This window comes from Vipera berus (genome assembly GCF_964194415.1).
Source record: "Vipera berus genome assembly, chromosome: 1".
NCBI classification, from domain to species: Eukaryota; Metazoa; Chordata; class Lepidosauria; order Squamata; family Viperidae; genus Vipera; species Vipera berus.
Genome location: NC_138202.1, coordinates 142,676,654 through 142,695,904, shown reverse-complemented (window position 1 = coordinate 142,695,904; position 19,251 = coordinate 142,676,654). Strand labels below are relative to the sequence as shown.

At 37.2% G+C, this 19,251-nt stretch overlaps 1 protein-coding gene across 1 annotated transcript in view; it reads right to left on the bottom strand.

Moving 5' to 3' along the window:
- The window catches only part of ARHGAP15 (Rho GTPase activating protein 15), a 485,392-nt gene that overhangs the window by 171,665 nt on the left and 294,476 nt on the right, over positions 1 to 19,251 (bottom strand). The window contains exon 11 of the mRNA XM_081336568.1: positions 1,532 to 1,609. Within this exon, the coding sequence (XP_081192694.1) occupies positions 1,532 to 1,609 (78 nt within the window). The remainder of the gene's footprint in view (positions 1 to 1,531; positions 1,610 to 19,251) is intronic.

The following is a 19,251-nucleotide window of genomic DNA, read 5'->3' as shown; positions in this document are numbered from 1 at the left end:
TGAATATAAAGAAATGAAAGACATACTTATTTCGGGAAATATGTTTTATGTCAACTTACGCTGGCTTGGTGCTCTCAATGACCACAATGGTTAGGTATGATGGGAGGTCTAACTAAAATACCCTGAAGTGCAGCATATTGGAATTTAAATTTATTTATTTAAGGTGAAGGATCTAAATGAAATGAAATGACATAGCAGAGATTCTGTGAGGCTGTAATAAATATAATTTTATACTCATTCTTAGCTAAAAGGCCAAGACCTATAATAAAGATGAAAGAAAGATTATAAATGGCAAAAATGTGCCACAATTTTGAAACAGGCTAATCATCTAAGCCTCCTACAGTTTCAGATTTAGAGCCATAACAACTATACATTTCCTTTAAAAATGAGCGTCAGGAATATATACTGCTCCTTTTCCAAATATTTGATGGTCTTTTGCCTTTAAGTTGAACTATATCTAAGGATTTAATTACAAAGAATACTTAGAAGTATTATTTAAATCTTCCCTTTCTTAATTGTAGCCTTTTGCTTCGATTTTATCCAATACAGACTGTAACACCAGTGGTATTAGTATATTCCAATACTAAAGTGCATTGCCTTTTAATTAGGAAGATAACATTTGCCAGTCACTCTCTTTAAACATATGGACTTGAATAAAAAATATTTCATTAATTCGGTATGCTATTGTATTCTTGCCAAAGATGCTCTTCTTTCAGGTAAAATGATCATTTTAGGCCAAGCATAACCTTTTACATAATGGTTAGTTGGGATCTGTGTGAGTCTGCAGGACCATTAAATCCTTGGAAGTCTGTTTTCTTATTGTCTAAGATTGATTTGTACATATGTGGAAGAGCAATAGATCTGTTTTTTAGTATTGCAGAATTTGTATATACGTGGAAAAATAGTAGATCTATTTTTAGTGAAGTCACAAAAAGCTTAAATTTATCTTGACTATTCCTTTATTTCTGTCTCTTCTCTTATTATTACACTATTGCTAAGTGCCTTGGTTTTAGTTCCTTCTCCCAATTGTGATAATCCTTCCATGTCCAGTCCTCTTTCTACTGTGTAATTGAGACTGCAGTATAGCAGTAGCACTTACACTATATACTGCTTCACAGCCCTCAACAATCTGGGTCCTCATTTTACTGACCTCAGAAGGATGGAAGGCTGAGTCAACCTTGAGTCGGTGAGGATCAAACTCCTGGCAGTGAGCTGAATTTGCTTGCAATACTGCATTCTAACCACTCTTTATCTTTATCAGTATTCTATCTCTGAAAAGAGATAGAAATCTGTTTGCCTTTTTTATTATCTTTCCTTTTCTATAAAATGTGACAATTGCATCTCTCTCTCCTCTCCTCTCTTCCAAACTGTTCTTAGATATGGCCTGTATCTGTTCACTTCTCCTCTCTTTTGTAAAATGCCACTCATCATTCTGTACCACTAACGCACCACAGCTTCTAAAATCCATTGTATTGTCATTTCAGACTGATAAGTACTAAACAAAACATTGCAGGGCAAAGGAATCACTTACCTTGATTGACAACAAATCGTAACTTCTGTATCGTTGCCAGATTGCCGCTGACTCTGTATATTCCATCAACATCCAGACCTGGAAAATGAAGACATACTTCGTATTGGCTTTGGTGAGTATTATGCTGTCTGTCAAGAAACTACAACTGCTGTGATAAATAAAGAGAAATATATACTTCTGTAAACTCCTTGATAATAATTCACCCAATATTCTGTACAGCTTTTTTCCCCTCAGGCCTTTTGAGTATTCTGGATTACATTTTACAGTTCCAATTACACTTTAGCACTAGCTGTTCTCCTTAGGACTGATGGAAACTAGGGTTGAACAACACCTGAAGGACTATATAGTGACTGTATTTTCTTGAAACAAAGAAAAAAGAAACATCAAATGTCAAACAATTAAGCATGGAATTTTGCCTCTTCATATACTGTAAATTCAGCACACTTGGACCTCTGAGTACTATATGATATGATTATATTCTAATTTGGATGGCATTCTGAGGATACTAAGCAGAAATATAAAATCTGATCTTTGAGTTGCATTAAGAGAACATAAATAGCACATTGTTATTTTCTTCAGCTTTTTCCCGTTACAAAGCCTTACTCACAATGTAACTATCATCAAGGGATAATTCATGGTGATATTAACAATGATTAATTTTAACTTAATTTCTTCTCAACCAATATATTTTATTTATATCTCATCTTTATTAGTAGCAAAAATAAAGTCTTACTTTATTAAAACTTACTTATTTAAATAGATAAAAAATAAATTTAGATTTAGCTGGTTTTCATCTGCTTTTACTGTATAAACTAGATTTTTAAAAAACCTTATAAATCACTGTTTAGGTCAATGACATGTACTGTACTTAAGATACAAACAAACAAGTTGGTTTGGAGAGAAATATCTCATCAACGAATGTCATCACCAAATCTGTAATGAGTAAAAATCTGTTTCTGCTTTGACTGACAGAATCAGAGTTTGATAATCTTCCTTGAACTATTCTAAATCTGGATAAATGTATCTGGACACATTTCAAATATATTTGTCCAGCCAGGTTATATTGGTATTTTTATATAAACCTTTTGCAATGTTATTAAATATGACCTGAGCAATATGCACAGGTAGCCCTTGACTTACAACAGCTTATTTAGTGACCATTCAAAGTTACAGCATCACTTTACAACTGTTGAAGCATCCCCATGGTCACGTGATCAAAATTCAGACAATTGGCAACTGCCTCACATTTATGATGGTTGCAGTGTCCCGAGATCATGTTATTACTTTTTGTGACCTTCTGACAAGCAAACTCAATGGGTAAACCAGATTCATTTAACAAACATGTAATTAACTTAACAACTGCCATGATTCAATGAAAAATGTGGCAAGAAAGGTTGTAAAGTGGGGCAAAACTCACTTAACAAATTTCTTACTTAGCAACATAAATTTTGGGCTCAATTTTGGTCTTAAGTCAAGGACTACCTATAGAAAATGTTATATTTTTAAGAATGCTTTTTTTTAAAAAAAATAGTAATATAGTTCCAGTTAGCAATTCTTTGGGATGTTATTCAATATGGCAGCATGAAGATAAAAGTTGAAACAATATGTCTGCTAAAGTGAATATATGCCATGTATTTTCTGGTTTATGTCAGCAATGAAAACCAAACTGTTCAATATAAATTGGTGAATTTGGATATCGGTTTTACAGCTGCATAATCTTAGCTGGATTAGAAATTACTTATTTACAAAATAGTTTGAGGCCTATTGTTTGCATATGTTTGAAGGAGAAAGGGGGAACTGGGAAACAGTACATATTTTTTTTTAAAAAATGGTTGATCTTAGGCATTAAACCTCTGAACAATTTTCAAAGAAAATACTTCAACTTCAAAGCAGACTTTTATCTAGAATGAAAACTATCTAACGGTCAGGGTTTCTTCATGATAGAGCTTAAAATAGTTAAGGGAATAAAAGATAAAACAAACATAATTTCAAATTTTGTAAATTTACAGATGGCATTAATGTTGGTGGTAAACACTATTCTATCATGACACCCAGTCACTACCATAAAATCCAATTTCTGTCTTAATATATGCTGACTATTTGATGTTTCAAAAAGGTGTTTATCACTAAGACATATTTCTAGCCTTCCCTTAGAGCACATTGCTGTTTCACCCTCCTTTTTTTATTTGAAGGAGCTTTAGATAATATGAACAACCCCCATCCCCATCCCAGGGACCATAATCCAAATTGTATTCAAGATTTCAGTCAAGAAAAAATGCAGCTGTTGCAACTTATTCCCACCATAAATCTTAGAAGCTTTCCACTTCATATCTAGGATAGCGATTAAATATTATTTTTCTTTCCAATGAGCCTTATATAAAAATACTCAGTTTATATAATTTATAATTTACATACCATGGCACTCCTTTTCAATTTATTTCTATGTTTAGGTAAATGCTTCCACTTAAATATATCCTCTAGGACACTTCTATAGGCTTTAACATTTTAGCTCATCACATTTAAAATAGTGAAGGCAGTGTGTATTAATAAGCAGCTGTCCATCCTTCCAACTTTTAAAGTACAGAGGTGGGTAGCAGTTGAATTGTGATCCCTGGACCTTCTTCAGCATTAAGATTCAGAGGAAAATAGTTTTTTGCTAGCTACACGGCTACGGTAAGTTTTTCAGGAGAAATCTGGCCATACAGGTTCAAGCTAAGCTATGAAACATGAGTGAAAATAATGCAATGTCTTTCTGTGCAACTGATCTGCCTATGTTGCATCTCCTGGCCTCCTAAAACTTCATTAAGCATTTTCAACCAACAACGATTTTCCACACCAGAAAGTACACTTTCTGTCAATCTTCAGCTACAGTATTTTTTTTCTTTTCGTCAGTCTCCTTCCCATTGCATAACAATAGAATGTTTTATTCACTATATATAAACCAAGAAAAGGGGCAATCATAGAAAAGGTAGAATTGAACAAACACTGATTATACATTTACCTGTGCACTTATAGTAAGATTTACAAATCGGTTTGCTTGGGCCTTAAATTTAATTTTCTGCGCTGCCTTGCTTTTGTCAAGTGAGAAGTTTTCATTTCAATAAAAAGCACTGTTGATAACAGCAATGTCAGAAGGTTTCCACGAAGAGCTGGTTGTGACAAACTGACAGAGCATAAGCTCTGTATGTGTCTTGTGTCTATCTATGTGCTAGGAAACCTGTGCCATTAGTAAGTTTTTTCCCCATTAATTTAGAAGTGGTTCCAGTAAATATACCTGCTTATTTAAAAAAGAAAGAAAGAAAGAAAGTATTTGAAAGTGGTTTTCAAGTGGTTCCCCCCCCTTCTTTCTTTCTTTTTTTTCAGCTAAACAAAATGACTTCATTGTTTCCACACTCCATTTTCTTTTAAACATTAGCTGGGATGACTGAGGCCGAGGAATGTGGGAAAATGGATTCCCAAGCCATGTCTATCCCTTCTAATTCTGAGCTTCAATTTTTGGCTTGGCTTGAATCACATTCTCACATTTCAGTATGAATCTCAGTGTAAAGTGATATTTTTTAAACATTTCTTTCACTCATCATGGTATAAAAAACAAAGCAACTCTACTCTTTCAGCAAAATTCTTCTTCGTGCCCTCCTCATCCTCTTTGTCTTTTCTTTTTTTAAAAAAACCAAAGGAATGAGAAAATTTTGCTTTGAAATGAATTATGGAGGGAAAACCGCTTTGAAATGAGCTGCGCTTGTTTTTTTGTTTTTTTTAAGTCCGCTGTTTGTAAATCTTGTCATCTATATATCAGAAATTCCAGCTATTTTCATCTGCTTGGCTTGAAACTGCTAGGAGGCAGGGCATAAAAATTAGATGATTCTAATCAGCATGCTGCTGAAGACACGTTTTGCTACGGGAGAGAAAAATCAGATGTTTAAAATCAAACTTTCTTGGTTCACAGAAACCCTTAGTGTCTCTGAATTTTTTTCCACAGTATTTCTAGACCAAAAGACCTTTGAAAGCCCATCTTTGCAGAGACGTGACATTGCAAATGGAAGTCACAAAACTCAGCACTGCAAATGGACGTCGCAAAAATTTAAAATATCCTATGGTGCTCTTGTGAATTTGTTCTGCTGCCCCAGAGTGCTGCAGCAAACACTTTGGCAATTACACATGTAAAACTTTTTCCATCATGAACAATGAGCAGTAGTATTTAAACATCACTCTTAACTGTTTACTTTTGAAATAAAGAAGCTTTATGACAATACTGTATTTAATTTTTAAAAACCCACAAGGATGTCAAATGTGTCATTTAATAGGGATTGACATTTTATCACTCTTTAAATTAACTTTATATGCAGTCACTCTCACTGTCCAAATCAGTTTGTAGAGAATAGTAACGTAAATAATAATGCAAATTATTTCTTTCATGCCAAAATTGTTTCCGTGAGATGTTGAGAAATCTGCTTTAGGACTAATGTATAGCCTATGGTGATAAACCTAGTTATATACCTGAATAAATAAATAAATAACCTCCAATTCTATTATTACATATTATATTAGTTTGAAATGTCACATTTCTCAAACCACAGCATAGTATTAAATTGCTTTGCAAATAATCAAAAAGACACATCTTTCTGAAAAAACAAAAAAACAAGAGCAAGTGAGCTAGTGTCAAAGCAGCCAATCACAACACACTTCCATTCCTTCTCCCAAAGAAAAGTGGAACATATTTTAAGTTCTTTTGACACCATTATTATTCCATCAATTCACCAAATCACTTTCTGTTGTCCTGGTGAAGGCTCATGCTGAGCTAGAAATAGGACTAGACTGAGAAGGCTATCTGTCTTGCAAACCAAGGGGTCTAATGTGCCCCATACAAAGATGTCAACCTGGTCCTTTCCCCTTTCCGCACAAAAGTTGTAGTCCCCCAGTGACACTGAACATCTTCCACTCTGAGTTGGTTGCAAGATAGGCAGTTATATCAATGTTTGAGAGAGAGAGAGAGAGAGAGAGAGAGAGAGAGGGAGAGAGAGAGAGAGAGACAGACAGACAGACAGACAGACAGACAGACAGAGACAGGCAAACAAAAAAAAATAGGAACTTTACTGTCTACTATATCTTTTTTCAAGGCACAGGAGCTTTATCTAGTCATAAGCTGTAGAGATGTTCATTGTTTATTAATGGGATTAGTGCAGTAGAGATAAGATGAGATGAGATGAGATGAGATGAGAAGAGAAGAGAAGAGAAGAGAAGAGAAGAGAAGAGAAGAGAAGAGAAGAGAAGAGAAGAGAAGAGAAGAGAAGAGAAGAGAAGAGAAGAGAAGAGAAATCAATTGCACCAAGCCTGGAGGTAGCCTGTAGGAGATGCATATAAGTTTTCTGGAGCTTCCACTCTTGGTGTTCTTGTGACCTGAAGCATAGGAACATGCCCATGGTCAGTATGTGGCTTGTACCATGAGATTCCCTGTTTTCTTTTCTCGTCTGTATCTATAGCTCTTTGGGTTTCATTTGTTTTTTACCATTGTTTAACTGTATACTTACCTTGCTCTGTACACCGTCCCGAGTCCCTCGGGAGAAGGGCGGTATATAAAAACAAACAAATAAATAAATAAATAAATATACAGTATATGATTCTGGAAAAGTTATGGGCAGCCAATAGCGCCTCCTTCTTTTCACATCACTTAGTACCAATTGGACAGAGGAAGTGGATTCTTCTGGATGTTAGCAAATGTGCTCAGAACAGAGATGTATGGTTGATCCTATTTCATATGCCTAAGACCATTCATTTTTCTCTCTCCTGCTTGTTTTCATGAGCAAAATGATAATATTCCATACATACACAGCAGTAGTACAGTAAAGATAGAAGGACATTCTTCTTCAGGTAACCTGGTCACCACCATTGCTATTTAGGGCAGCCAGAACAAACTGACTTCTTAACTTGAAATGCTACCAATTTTTTCTATCTCTTTGCAAGCCATCATAGCCTAACAGAGGAAAGGCAACACATGGATAAATTACCGAAAGGAAAGCAACCAGTGGACCAATAGCAGAAATCAGCTTTGACCGTGGCAACTCCAGTGACAAAAGAAGATATCATTTTGAAGTTATAGAGCACACTGCATAAAAATGTGGCTTAACATTTTCAAAAACCAGTCATGAGTGACTGTAAAATATTGGTAGGAAAAATGGTTAGCCATCACAACCTCAAAAGATGTCATTTTGAAAACATCCTCTAAACTGAGTGTATTACAGAAATCTAATGCAGAAGTCACAAACTGATAGATAAAAATAGTTAGATCACTAAGTAACCAAGAAGAGAAAGTATAATAATAGTAAACTTCTGACCACACACAGATGGAAACTGGGAGCATCCCAAACAGCAGTGAGATTTGCTATATGCCAACTGGGAGGAGTTAAATATATTAGTCAAAGAACAAACACATTAAATCTGATTTTGTTCTACTGGGCATTTTCTTTCTCAGCAGCCACACACAGTTCAGCAGCAGGGTAGCACAATTTTATTTATTGCCCTAGAAAAATCTCTCCTCTTATTTCTTCTGTTACAGATTAATGGCATGAAAGAGTTAAGGATTTTTTTAAAAAAATGCTAGATTATATCTGTCATGAAGGAATATTCTTCGTGTATGCTTCTGTGTAATCCATTTACCTCCTTATAGACCCTTCAAGCTCACCAGAGAGTTCCTTAAGTTCATATGATACCCTTGTGTATTGCATTTTGTATTTGGATATTTGATGTAGCTGAGAGAGGTTTGAAAACATATGTAACTTGACAAGTCCCTACTGGCTACACAACTGGAGGAGAATGTAAGCCAGCTGCAACATGTTCTTGTTCATCTGGCTAAAGAATTGCCACTTCCAGACAGTAGCATATAAAAAAGGCAACCATTTTTCGAAGACTTCTGACTTTTGTTCAACTTTGCCCTTTTGAAGATACATTTTTAAAAAACTGGACTGATGTTCAGGGAAGAGAAGACGATGAATGAAAATGAACCTCAACCTCTTCAATCTTGGTCTTACATAGAAGTAACCCAAACATTTTGAAGAATTATTCTTAAGCACATTTAGACTGTGAAATGCATTGGATATTCAGTCCATTTTTGTTGGTGACAGTGGGCAGAATCATACAACCATCACCAGCAGCAAATTGGCTTGGTACATGTAGGAGATGACCAGGCTGAGTCTGAGAGAGAAGTCAAGTGCATCATCAGTCCCAAATCCCTTCGTGCCCACCAGACGTCTAAGTCCAGCCTACCTTGACTTCCGTTGACTTCTAACACAGCCAATTTGCTTTGACTGCTAGTAGTTTAGATTCTTGTAGAGAGCATTAGCATGCAATAAACCTGCAGTCATCTGAACCGCCTTGCTTTCTGATTTCTTGCTCTTGACGGTGCAATTTATAATAAAGGGTATTCTAGCCTCCCACGGTAAACTGGATGGCCATCATCATGACTATTAATAATATAATTGTATAATGGTCTGCCTACTGGCTGAAAAACAGGATAACCAAAGTTTTCTGTTCTTGGGTGATGGCATCTTTGCATTGCCCCACCACCACATCAAAGAAGCAAGTATTCCCTAAATATGTTCTTTCTAAATGCTAAGTTTCACTGCTAATGCAAAAAGGTTTAATAATAAAAAGAACAGGCACATCACAAGCTAACCTGCTTGTGTCCCGTGCTGTCTTGGCTTTCTGAAACCAATCTTTAAAATGCCAGTTCTCAATGCAGCAAGTTGGCAATGAGTTGAGCATTCCCTTGATTCTTGCCCTTCCCACCAATGCAGAAAAGACAGGCCTCATTGACTGATCCTCTGTGCATTGAATTACTACAGTTTTCCTTTTCCTTTTATGGACCACTTCTTTCTCATGAGTCCCCTTTATTTTTCTTTGCTTTCTCAGACAGGTGCTCACAAGATGCCTTCACATCCCCCTTTGGTGTTCTCTCTTCTAATCATTTAATTTACCATCATTGCAGTGATGCTGCCATGATCAAAACAAATGGAAGATTCCTACATTGTACTATTGAGTCCACTGAAACTTTGAAGCAAAGAACAACTGAGGATTCACCTGCACAAAACCAAGTTTGCATTCATTGAAACTTGGTAGCTTCATTCCAATGTGCCTATGTTGCAACTTGCTTTACAGCACTCTGGGGAAGTGGTGGGAAAGCAAAGGGAACAGCCTAGGTGGAAATCAAAAGAAACTGGGTTGAATGTGGTCCCTAAGGGGGTGGTGCTACAAATGGAATAAAGAGGTTATCCTGGGGGGTTCTTACTGGGAAAGGGAAGATATAGGTGAGGAAACTGCCATTCAAGTAAAGGCCCTTTGTCGGATTAACCCCAAGGTTTTTTTTGTTTTTTTTAAGGCAACTGCCAACCAGAAGACAACATAGGCTCCTGGCTATCCAGGATGAAATTACTCCACAAGGTAGGGACCAGCTGCTGAAGAGCAGCTGACCTGCCAGGCACTGTAGCCATTGGAGCCTTCTCTCACTAGATTAAAATAAAGAAATGTTACAAACATTTAGAACAGCTTAGGAGGAAAAATAACAGTTTTGAAGCAGCACAGGGGATGCATTTGCAATCGGTTGGGATGCCAAGCCATCAAAAAGACGTAAATGATCCACACTAATGGTGGGAAAAGGAAAAAGTGCAGTTTTGGCCTTAGAATGGCTAACACAATGTTAGCCCTTCAAGGTGGTCCAGACAAGAAACGCAACCAGGAACACTAGCTCTATCATTTCTGGTTACATTAATAAAATCTTACAAAACCTGAAACATTTCTCTCCTCCTTTTCTTTTATTATCTGAACAACTAGGAAGGGTCCTTCTGAAATGCCCTTTCTCCTTCTCTGAGCTGAGATTACCTTTTACATAGTGGTTGGCCAATTTGTGGCTCTCCCTGTCTCCCAAGGTCATTCTCACATATCCAAAGAACTTTGAGGTAGAAAATATTGGACAACAGATACAGGAGGAATAAATGTGATTGTTACATATTTTGAATGCCCTAAAGGCCCAGAAACCGCTCCCTTTTGAACGTCTTTAGAGTTGCTTCTTTTTCATCAGATGGTCTTAAACTAGAGTTTCTGAATCTCAGCAACTTTAAGAGGCATGGACTTCCAACTTCCAGCATTCTGATCTAAACAATTCTCCATTTAAAAAAAATGCTTTAAATCCTTTTTAAAAGCATTGAAATACTTGGGCTACCTTATGATTTTTTTGCCTCTTTTTTACTGTTTTATAGTTGATTTTCTGTTGCTAATATGTTTTTAAAATGATTATTTTATCTTCTGTTCCTTGTTTTATTAGGCTCTCTGAAGAAATAAGCCAAAAGATTTAAACAAATACAAAATGACAAGGGCAACTGTACAATACATTTCTGGAGTGATCTGAATTGTGTTAGGACAAATGGATGTATATAAAGCATAATAGATAGGGAGACAATATTGCAAATACATTTCTAGATACAGATAACTGTGAAGTTACCCACTGATGTATCAATTTAGTGCTCAAGTGAAAAATATATCATACCAATTATGAAATACAGACATATGTAGCAAAAATTTGGAAGCACATGTCAGCTTTCACATCATGTTGAAAAGCATCAGAAATTCAATAACTAACACAAGAGAACCTTGAAATAATTTAGGGTGGGGAAAAATTTGTTCTAGCAGCTTATCTGGGCAGCATCTATAGAAATACATTTCTTACAACTACAAAATTAATTTAAAATGAGGGCATTTTTCACTGAAGTCAATGAGATCAGGACTGCTATGAAAAAAACATTTCCATAACATTTATAAGGCATATGCTTGCAAATTTCTTATTATCTTAAATATATAAAAGTTGTGTGGTAACTTGAGCAGTGCAGAAACTTAGATCCTTACTTTCCTACAGTATATCACCAGAAAGTTCGGTGGCTGTTTTCAGTTTAGTTTAGTTTAAAAAAAACAACCCTGCTTCCTTATTTATCAGATTAATTAAAATTTTATGCCATATGCTTCTTACCATACTATGCAAACAATGCTCAGCTTCTTGAGAGATCCCAACAGAGAGAGTAGCAAGCTCATTGCTAGTAATATCTCTAAAGGGGAACTAATAATAGCAACACTTATATATTTAAAGAGAATATGTATATATATTCAATAATTTTGTCATTTTTCACATCTGTTTAGTTATGAATCTATTTCACTCAGGAAACAATCAGCAATAAAAGTTTTTTTTAAAAAAAGAACAGCAAGAAAAACTTTCTGATAGATGTCTTCTAACATTTAAAGACACTTTTAAAATATCACTTGTACATGAGACTACACAAGTTCCTATGCAGGCAGTTATTGCTCTGTTATGATTCTGCAAGCCTCCATGTATATTGTTGAGAGTGAAATAAAATACTTAGGTTTCAGCATTTTAAAACATCAGAGTATTGCTCAAGATGATTTCTACATGTGGATTGGTGAAGGTCAGTATCGGCTGGATGTCTGTGGATGGTCACGATTTCACAGTTGATATGTGGAGGTATAGTTACTGTGGTGATAACACGTTACTACTGACATAATAATTTTTATTATTTTATTCAAAATTAAAACCCACTGAATTAAAAGACTCCTAAGTGAAAGTACTTAAATGGACTCCAGAAGATGATAGAGGACAGGAAGGCCTGGAGGAACATTGTCCATAGGGTCGCGATAGGTCGGACACGACTTCGCAGCTAACAACAACAAAAGTGAAAGTAACTCTTAAGCCTAAATAAGCTTAATTAAATGCTATTAAAGTGGTTGGTCATGAATGATCATAAATATCAACTGAAGAAGTTGAAAACATTTATTTTTCTTTTTAACACTAGCAGCCATAGGGCAGGGAGTGTAGTTTTGTGACAGATAAGGAGATTAGTTACTATTCCATAGTAGCTGAAAATCCCTCTAAAAGGCTGTTGGCTATGGGAGGGGAGTTGTCATGGGCACCCACAGATGTTTGGCTCTAAGAGGAGCAGAGGAATTCGTGGCCCAACTCCCTTGCAATGTTTTTTTATATCAAAAACTCAGTCCTGTTTGGATCTACATGTGACCCCTATTGCTAAAACAAAACAAAACAACAAAAAAATGACTAGGTATTAGAATCCCACATGGTTTTCAGAGTTCCAATCCCAGGGAATACCAAAAGAGACTGTGGAGGTAATCTGGATGAGGAGATCCATGCCCAATTCCACCGATTCCAACTGAGTTTCAGAAAAAAAATTGAACAATGTTCAGCAAACTAAATGCCTGGGGGACAGATTAGGTTTATAGCAATAGTAATAGCACTTAGACTTATTTACTGCTGCACAGTGCTTTACAGCCCTCTCTAAGCTGCTTCCAGAGTCAGCCTATTGCCCCCAACAATCTGGGTCCTCATTTTACCCACTTCGGAAGGATGGAAGGCTGAGTCAACCTTGAGCCGGTGAGAATCAAACTGCTAAACTGCTGGCAGCTGGCAGTCAGCAGAAGTAGCCTGCAGTACTGCATTCTAATCACTGTGCCACCATGGCTCTTATAACATTCTGCACATCGTGGTTGTTCTACAGTTAGGATTCCTGAACAATTCTTGTAAATAGAAGCCATAAACTAAAAACTGATCTGTTTTTGTCCACGGCAGTAACTGAATTTCTATGATAGAATTCATGAATAGTCAATACAGTATATAAGAGATCTTGGCTTGAGTATGTTTTCAGCTTCCGATAATGTTTCAAAGTTTTATTCTTTTACTGTGGAATATTTTTAAATGTCTAGAAAAAAAATACAGTATGTATGTTTGCTGCCACCATGTTTGTCAGTGACAGAAAAATAAATTTCTTCTCCATCAACTATTAGTTGGCAATCCACCAGTTAGTAAGTAGCTGTTATCTAGAATTCAGGAAATTCAGCCTTCAATTCAGCTATGGAATTTATTGGGTTCTCCTGATCAGTCAGTGTTTCTTGTTTTGACTTTTTATATGTTTGTTGTTTGGATTTTAAAAAGGGGGGTTGGAAGACCTGGAGAGTGGACGGAAAGGAAATGTATGTTTCTTTGAGTTCGTTGGAAAAGAGGTAGTATGCAATATAACACAAATATTAGCAAAAGTTCAAAGCCACTAATTAATCAGGAAATATTTTATTCCTAGTTTTCCAAGGATTCCTAGCATTTCCTTGAGTCGGATCTTTGGTGCTCTCTGAGTGTGGTTGTTTTCTTCCAGACGTTTCATTCCCCAACTAGGTAACATCATCTGTGCTAGAAAAGAGTGGGGTTTGCTTTGTTTTTATATACTACTGGCTTGCCCTGTCAATGCTGGTGTGTGTGTCCTTGGTGGTTCCTTGATTACTGTTAGTGTGTTGGTCTCAGTTGGTAGTTCCTTGATTGGGGTATTGCCTACTGCTTGAGTTTTTCCATTTCCATGAGTGCTAGAACAAGTTTTGAGATTCGGCATAGGGTTTGAGAAAAAGTTTCTCTTTCCAAATTAAATTAATAAAGTGCAGAAGAGTATCATATATGGTAAATTCACTGACTGATTGGGATTTATTTCTGAATATTGCCTCTACTCAAAACGGTTACCAAAAGACTATTTTTATAGAGCAAAAAAAAAAGGGGGGGGGAAGCATAAAAGCCTCTCAGGCTGGTGTGCCAGGAAAACCACTGGAGTGCTCCCAGGTATGAATTTAGTCCTGTCACAGCAAATGTTTCTGTGGTAAACAGTCAGTAACCACTTATTTGTTCTGGCAATTCTTACCATTCAAATGCTTTCTTTTATTAGCATGGGATACATTTCTCTGGAATGAATTAGTCAATGAGGCAGGTATCAGGTGACTTTAAGAAAGATGGCAACTGGCTTAAAGGGGTACCTATTATTTGTAGTTTTGTTATTTATTTATTTTTACTTTTTAGGAAAAATGCAGCTTAGGTTCCATTCTTCATACTTTCCAGATTATACCCCCATGATACATTGTTTTCCTTCTTCCTTTTCTGCTTCCCTCTAATTTGTATGTTGTACACTTTCTGAAATGTTTTCTCTTGATGCCTTTCCCCCCCTTTTTTTCTTCAAAAACAAAAAGACCCAGAGTGTGGCTTTTTTACAGACACTGAGGCCCCAGAGAGAAAATACCCTTCTGAGCCAATTGTAACTTGGACTTTGTACAAAACTATGAACTAGCTTTTGCTCTGTGGAAGGTGGCTATAGCTGGATAAAATGAGTCAGAAGGCAGAATTCGTAGAACAATTATTGCCAAGACGGTTGCATTCATTTGCTGCTAATTTCCGCTCATAATTTACAAACATCTTTTTATATCATAAAATTTCCAAGGTAAAATTGCTTGGAATGTGGCTTGGCTAATATTTGTTTGAATTCAACAAAGCAATAAAATCAATGGCTGATAAGCTATATATTTTACTGACCTGAACTCAATTTTTTTAGTCCTGTAATACAAAATTATATTACCTATTGAAATGTTGAATTTCCCCCCCTCTAAAATAGGATGCATTTGGTATCAGTTTGTTTTGCTTCTTTTCCCTTTACAAGCATATAAAAACAAGACGCTGAAATCTTGGAAGGAGACAAATCATAAAAAAAAACCTTCAAAGTTTTTGTCAGATGTTAAACAGTACAAATTGCACATTTTTCATGGAAGTATTAGCTTTTAGTACATTCTTGGATCCAAGTATAATAGATTTTTCCCAAACTGGAAAAGAATATATGCTACAAAATTAGCAGAACTAAGAGCTCAGCTCATCTAGCAGAGCAATATGATCCCTACATTTTTAATGTACTGCTCTCAAAGGTAACTGGAAACTTATATAAAGCGGGAAGCATGGGGGGGTGGGAAATGATGTTAGGAACTGTTTGTAAAAAAGCAACCATAAGGGATAAGCAATTTGTAAATAAACTTGGAAAAATAAAACAAAACTGTAGATACTACGGATTTCTGGGTAAATGTTTATAACAAACCAATTAGCCCAAAGGAGATGATGAGGTTCTGAAATAAGCTTGGAGTGGCTCTTATGTTGTGCATCAGGGCCCAATAACTCTTAGTGACATGGCAGCTATTTAATGCATTTCTACTCTGCTCTTCAGCCAAAAGGACATACAGAACAGTTTACAGAATTTCAGTAATGATAGGTCCTGAAATCATGTTAGCAATGTAAATAAAACAATGCAGTGAAAAAGAAGAGAGGGTAGTGAAACGCATATGCCCAGGACTACATTTAAATCACCTTCCAAACAATGGCATGGAGGTGACCTTTCTGCCACCAGTAGTCACCCACCACCCTTAAACTCTAACCCAGACAATTGGGGGGAGATGACAGGGCAGAAAGTCTGAGAAGCTGTTCATGGAATTAAAGCAAGAAAGCATTTCTTGTGCCAGTACAGCACTAAATTTACAAAAAGAGACTGAATAATATCATTTAACAACTGACTTTTTTTTCAGAGAAATATTCTTTTTTTGAGCCTCTTATTTTTTATGTATTTTACTAATTTTTGATAGATATTTCTTTTTGAATTTGGAACAATCTATTTATTAGAATATTTGTTCAGTTTTTCTGATTAGATGATTTTTTATGAAACACTGTATTTATCCTTAAATACATTTTATAATTAAAAAAGAAACAGAGCTCTAACCATCATAGACTTTAAATTCGACTGAAAAAAGAGAAGGGAAAAAAGTGAAATACAACCAAAGAGGAACAATGAAGATTTCTTGGAGACGATCCTTGATATAAGCAAATCTTATTGAAACACTCTGTTAATCACATGAATTAACATCTATTCTTTTGTATGATAATCATGCAGTGTTTGAGAATGAAATATAGGTTCAACAAAATCAGGATTTCATAAAGTATAGTTTTCCTCTGGACTGATTTCAAAGGGAATGGAACAGTGGTGGGATTCACCTGGTTCGCACCAGTTCGGTAGAACCGGAGAACCAGCTGAACCCACGCTGCTTCTGGAAGTCCGTTCTAGGCCTCAGAGGCCTAAAGGAGTTCTCCCAGGCCTAGAACGGCCCACAGGAAGTGCATTGATGTCACTTCCAGACGTCCGTTCTAGGACTCGGAGACCTGGAGGAGGTCTCCCAGGCTTAGAATGGCCCACAGGAAGTGTGTGGACATCACTTCCGGAAGTCCATTCTAGGCCTTTGGAGGCCCAGGCCTGCATCCACGCAGAGAACCGGATGTTCAGGTATTTGAATCCCACCACTGGAATTGAAGCAATTTTAGGAAAGTTAATGATGTGTACTTCTTTTGTAACATTATTGTGGTTGTTTAATCTTACTTATTTACAGCATTTATAACTTCCTTTTTTATAAGACTGTGTAGCATCTTACAGGGGGTCTCCCCTAATTTTATTTCAGTAACAACAATCTGTGAGGTAGGTTGGACTGGGAGAAACTAACAGGACCAAGTAACCCAAAAGCACCCATGATCAAGTGGTTACCTGAACCCCAGTCACACAATTAAGTGTACATCTTAATCATACACTTCACCACACAATACTTGTACTGATTGTAGAGAAGTGTAAAATGTATTTACAAGAACTAGTATGCATACTGGAAAATTCCATATGTCTGTCAAACTACATATATCTTTGGAGGAAAAAGGCTCCCTTTTCTGTCTAAAAGATATCAGAGATTAGACTGCCCTAATCCTGCTTCAGCTTGGAGAGAAGGAATTTGAAATTTAAAATCCTTTCCCACATTAAAACACAGAACAAACTATTTGAGCAAAAGACTGGTGGAAGATCATTTGCTCTATATGAAATGATGAGTTCACAAACAGGCTCGGGGGGAAAAAAAAACATTTTAGATTACTGCTATAGGAGATAACAAAAGGAAATGCTTAAGGTACTATAATCATTTAGGCCCTTTTTTTTCCAGGTCACTGTAATCTACCCAAAGATAACTAATTGCACAAAGTAAACATTCCTCTTCAACCACAAAAGGAATCTATTACACAAACATATAATTCACAGTCATTTTTAGTGGGCTGTAAACAGTTTGGAATGAGCATAAAATGGGACAAAAATCAAAGTGAGCATTTTGAAATGAAAAAGTGTTTGCTACAAAAGGTCAGTCCCTTTGCTTGGCAAACTATGCAGAAAAGCCTGGGAAAATGTTGAACACACAAGCAGTAAGGGGATTTTAAAGCCAACAACCTCCCTGTTTCTTTAAACAGACATCGGAACCTATAACTGGATGCTGTCAAACAAATGACAGCAAAAAAATAGAACAGCTGCTAACAAGTAAAGTTAAGAGATAAAAGTTTTAAAAGCAAGGGACCTTCTCCGAAATGGACTAAAGGTCTTTCTTAAATCTTTATTCAGGGCTAGAGATCTCAGGATGACTTTTTGGCCAAGAGTCAACTATGTGATTTTTGTATATAATTCTTGCAACAGAGAAAGAAAATCAGCAGTGTTGTTGCAAATGATGACATTAAGAATTTGAGTATACAAGTTGTTTTGGAAGGTCACTAGTTCTCATGACAGAAATTATTTGGGCAAGATTCTTTACAACATTTTGAACAAGATCAATTAAAAAGAAAAGAATGAAGACCATTAAGACTATTTGGAAAGAAATCCAAAAGACTTTAAGTGACAAATTACAGAACCAGAGTCCCACGTTACTAGCAACTTTCAGCATAATCATTTTTTTTTAATCCCATTTATATCCCGCCCTTCTCCGAAGACTCAGGGCGGCTTACAATCTAAAGCACAAATCAATGTGCTTAGCAATAGCCTTCATTCTATGTATATGCCTGCTTATTAGGGCTTCCCCCCCCACCCAAGCGGCATTATTACAAAGTCAGCTTATTGCCCCCAACAATCTGGGTCCCTGAAGGTGGTACTTTGAAATTAAATTATGAGATATAATGGGAACAACCTTCTATCCTTCAGCTTTTCTCCCTGACTAGATCTGGAAGTAACGGTGCCTGGAGGCGGTTCAGGTCTGGATGGGGAGAAACAGGCTTCGTCTCAATCCCGCCAAGACTGAGTGGCTGTGCATATCGGCGTCTCGGGTTAACCAAGTTATTCCACCTCTAACGATGGGGGGTGAGGTGTTACCCCCCGTTGATAGGGCTCGCAACTTGGGCGTCCTCCTGGATTCACGGCTCAATTTTGAAGATCACGGAGCCGTGACCAGGGGGGCTTTTGCACAGGTTCGCCTGGTGCGCCAGTTGCGTCCCTATCTGGACCGAGACACCCTACGCACAGTCACTCATGCGCTTGTGACCTCCCGTTTGGACTACTGTAACGCTCTCTACATGGGGCTGCCCTTGAAGACCACTCGGAGGCTTCAACTGGTGCAGAATGCGGCCGCGCGAGTTGTAATGGGGGTTTCCCGATACTCCCATGTAACACCTCTACTCCGCGAGCTGCATTGGCTTCCGGTTGCCCTCCGGGTGAAATTCAAGGTGCTGGTTATCACCTATAAAGCCCTACATGGCCTGGGTCCGGTTATTTGAGGGAACACCTGCTGCCGGCATCAAACGCCCTTCGCCCAGTGCGCTCCCACAGGGAGGGTCTACTCAGGGTTCCGCCGGTGAGAGATTGCCGGCGGGTGACACCCAGGGATAGGGCCTTCTCAGTGGGAGCGCCTGCCCTCTGGAACCAGCTGCCGGTGGAGCTGAGGACTGCCCCCGACCTCCGATCATTCCGCCGGGGCCTGAAGACCTGGCTCTTTGAGCTCCTGGGCCCAGGCTGAGGAGAAAATTTTAACTG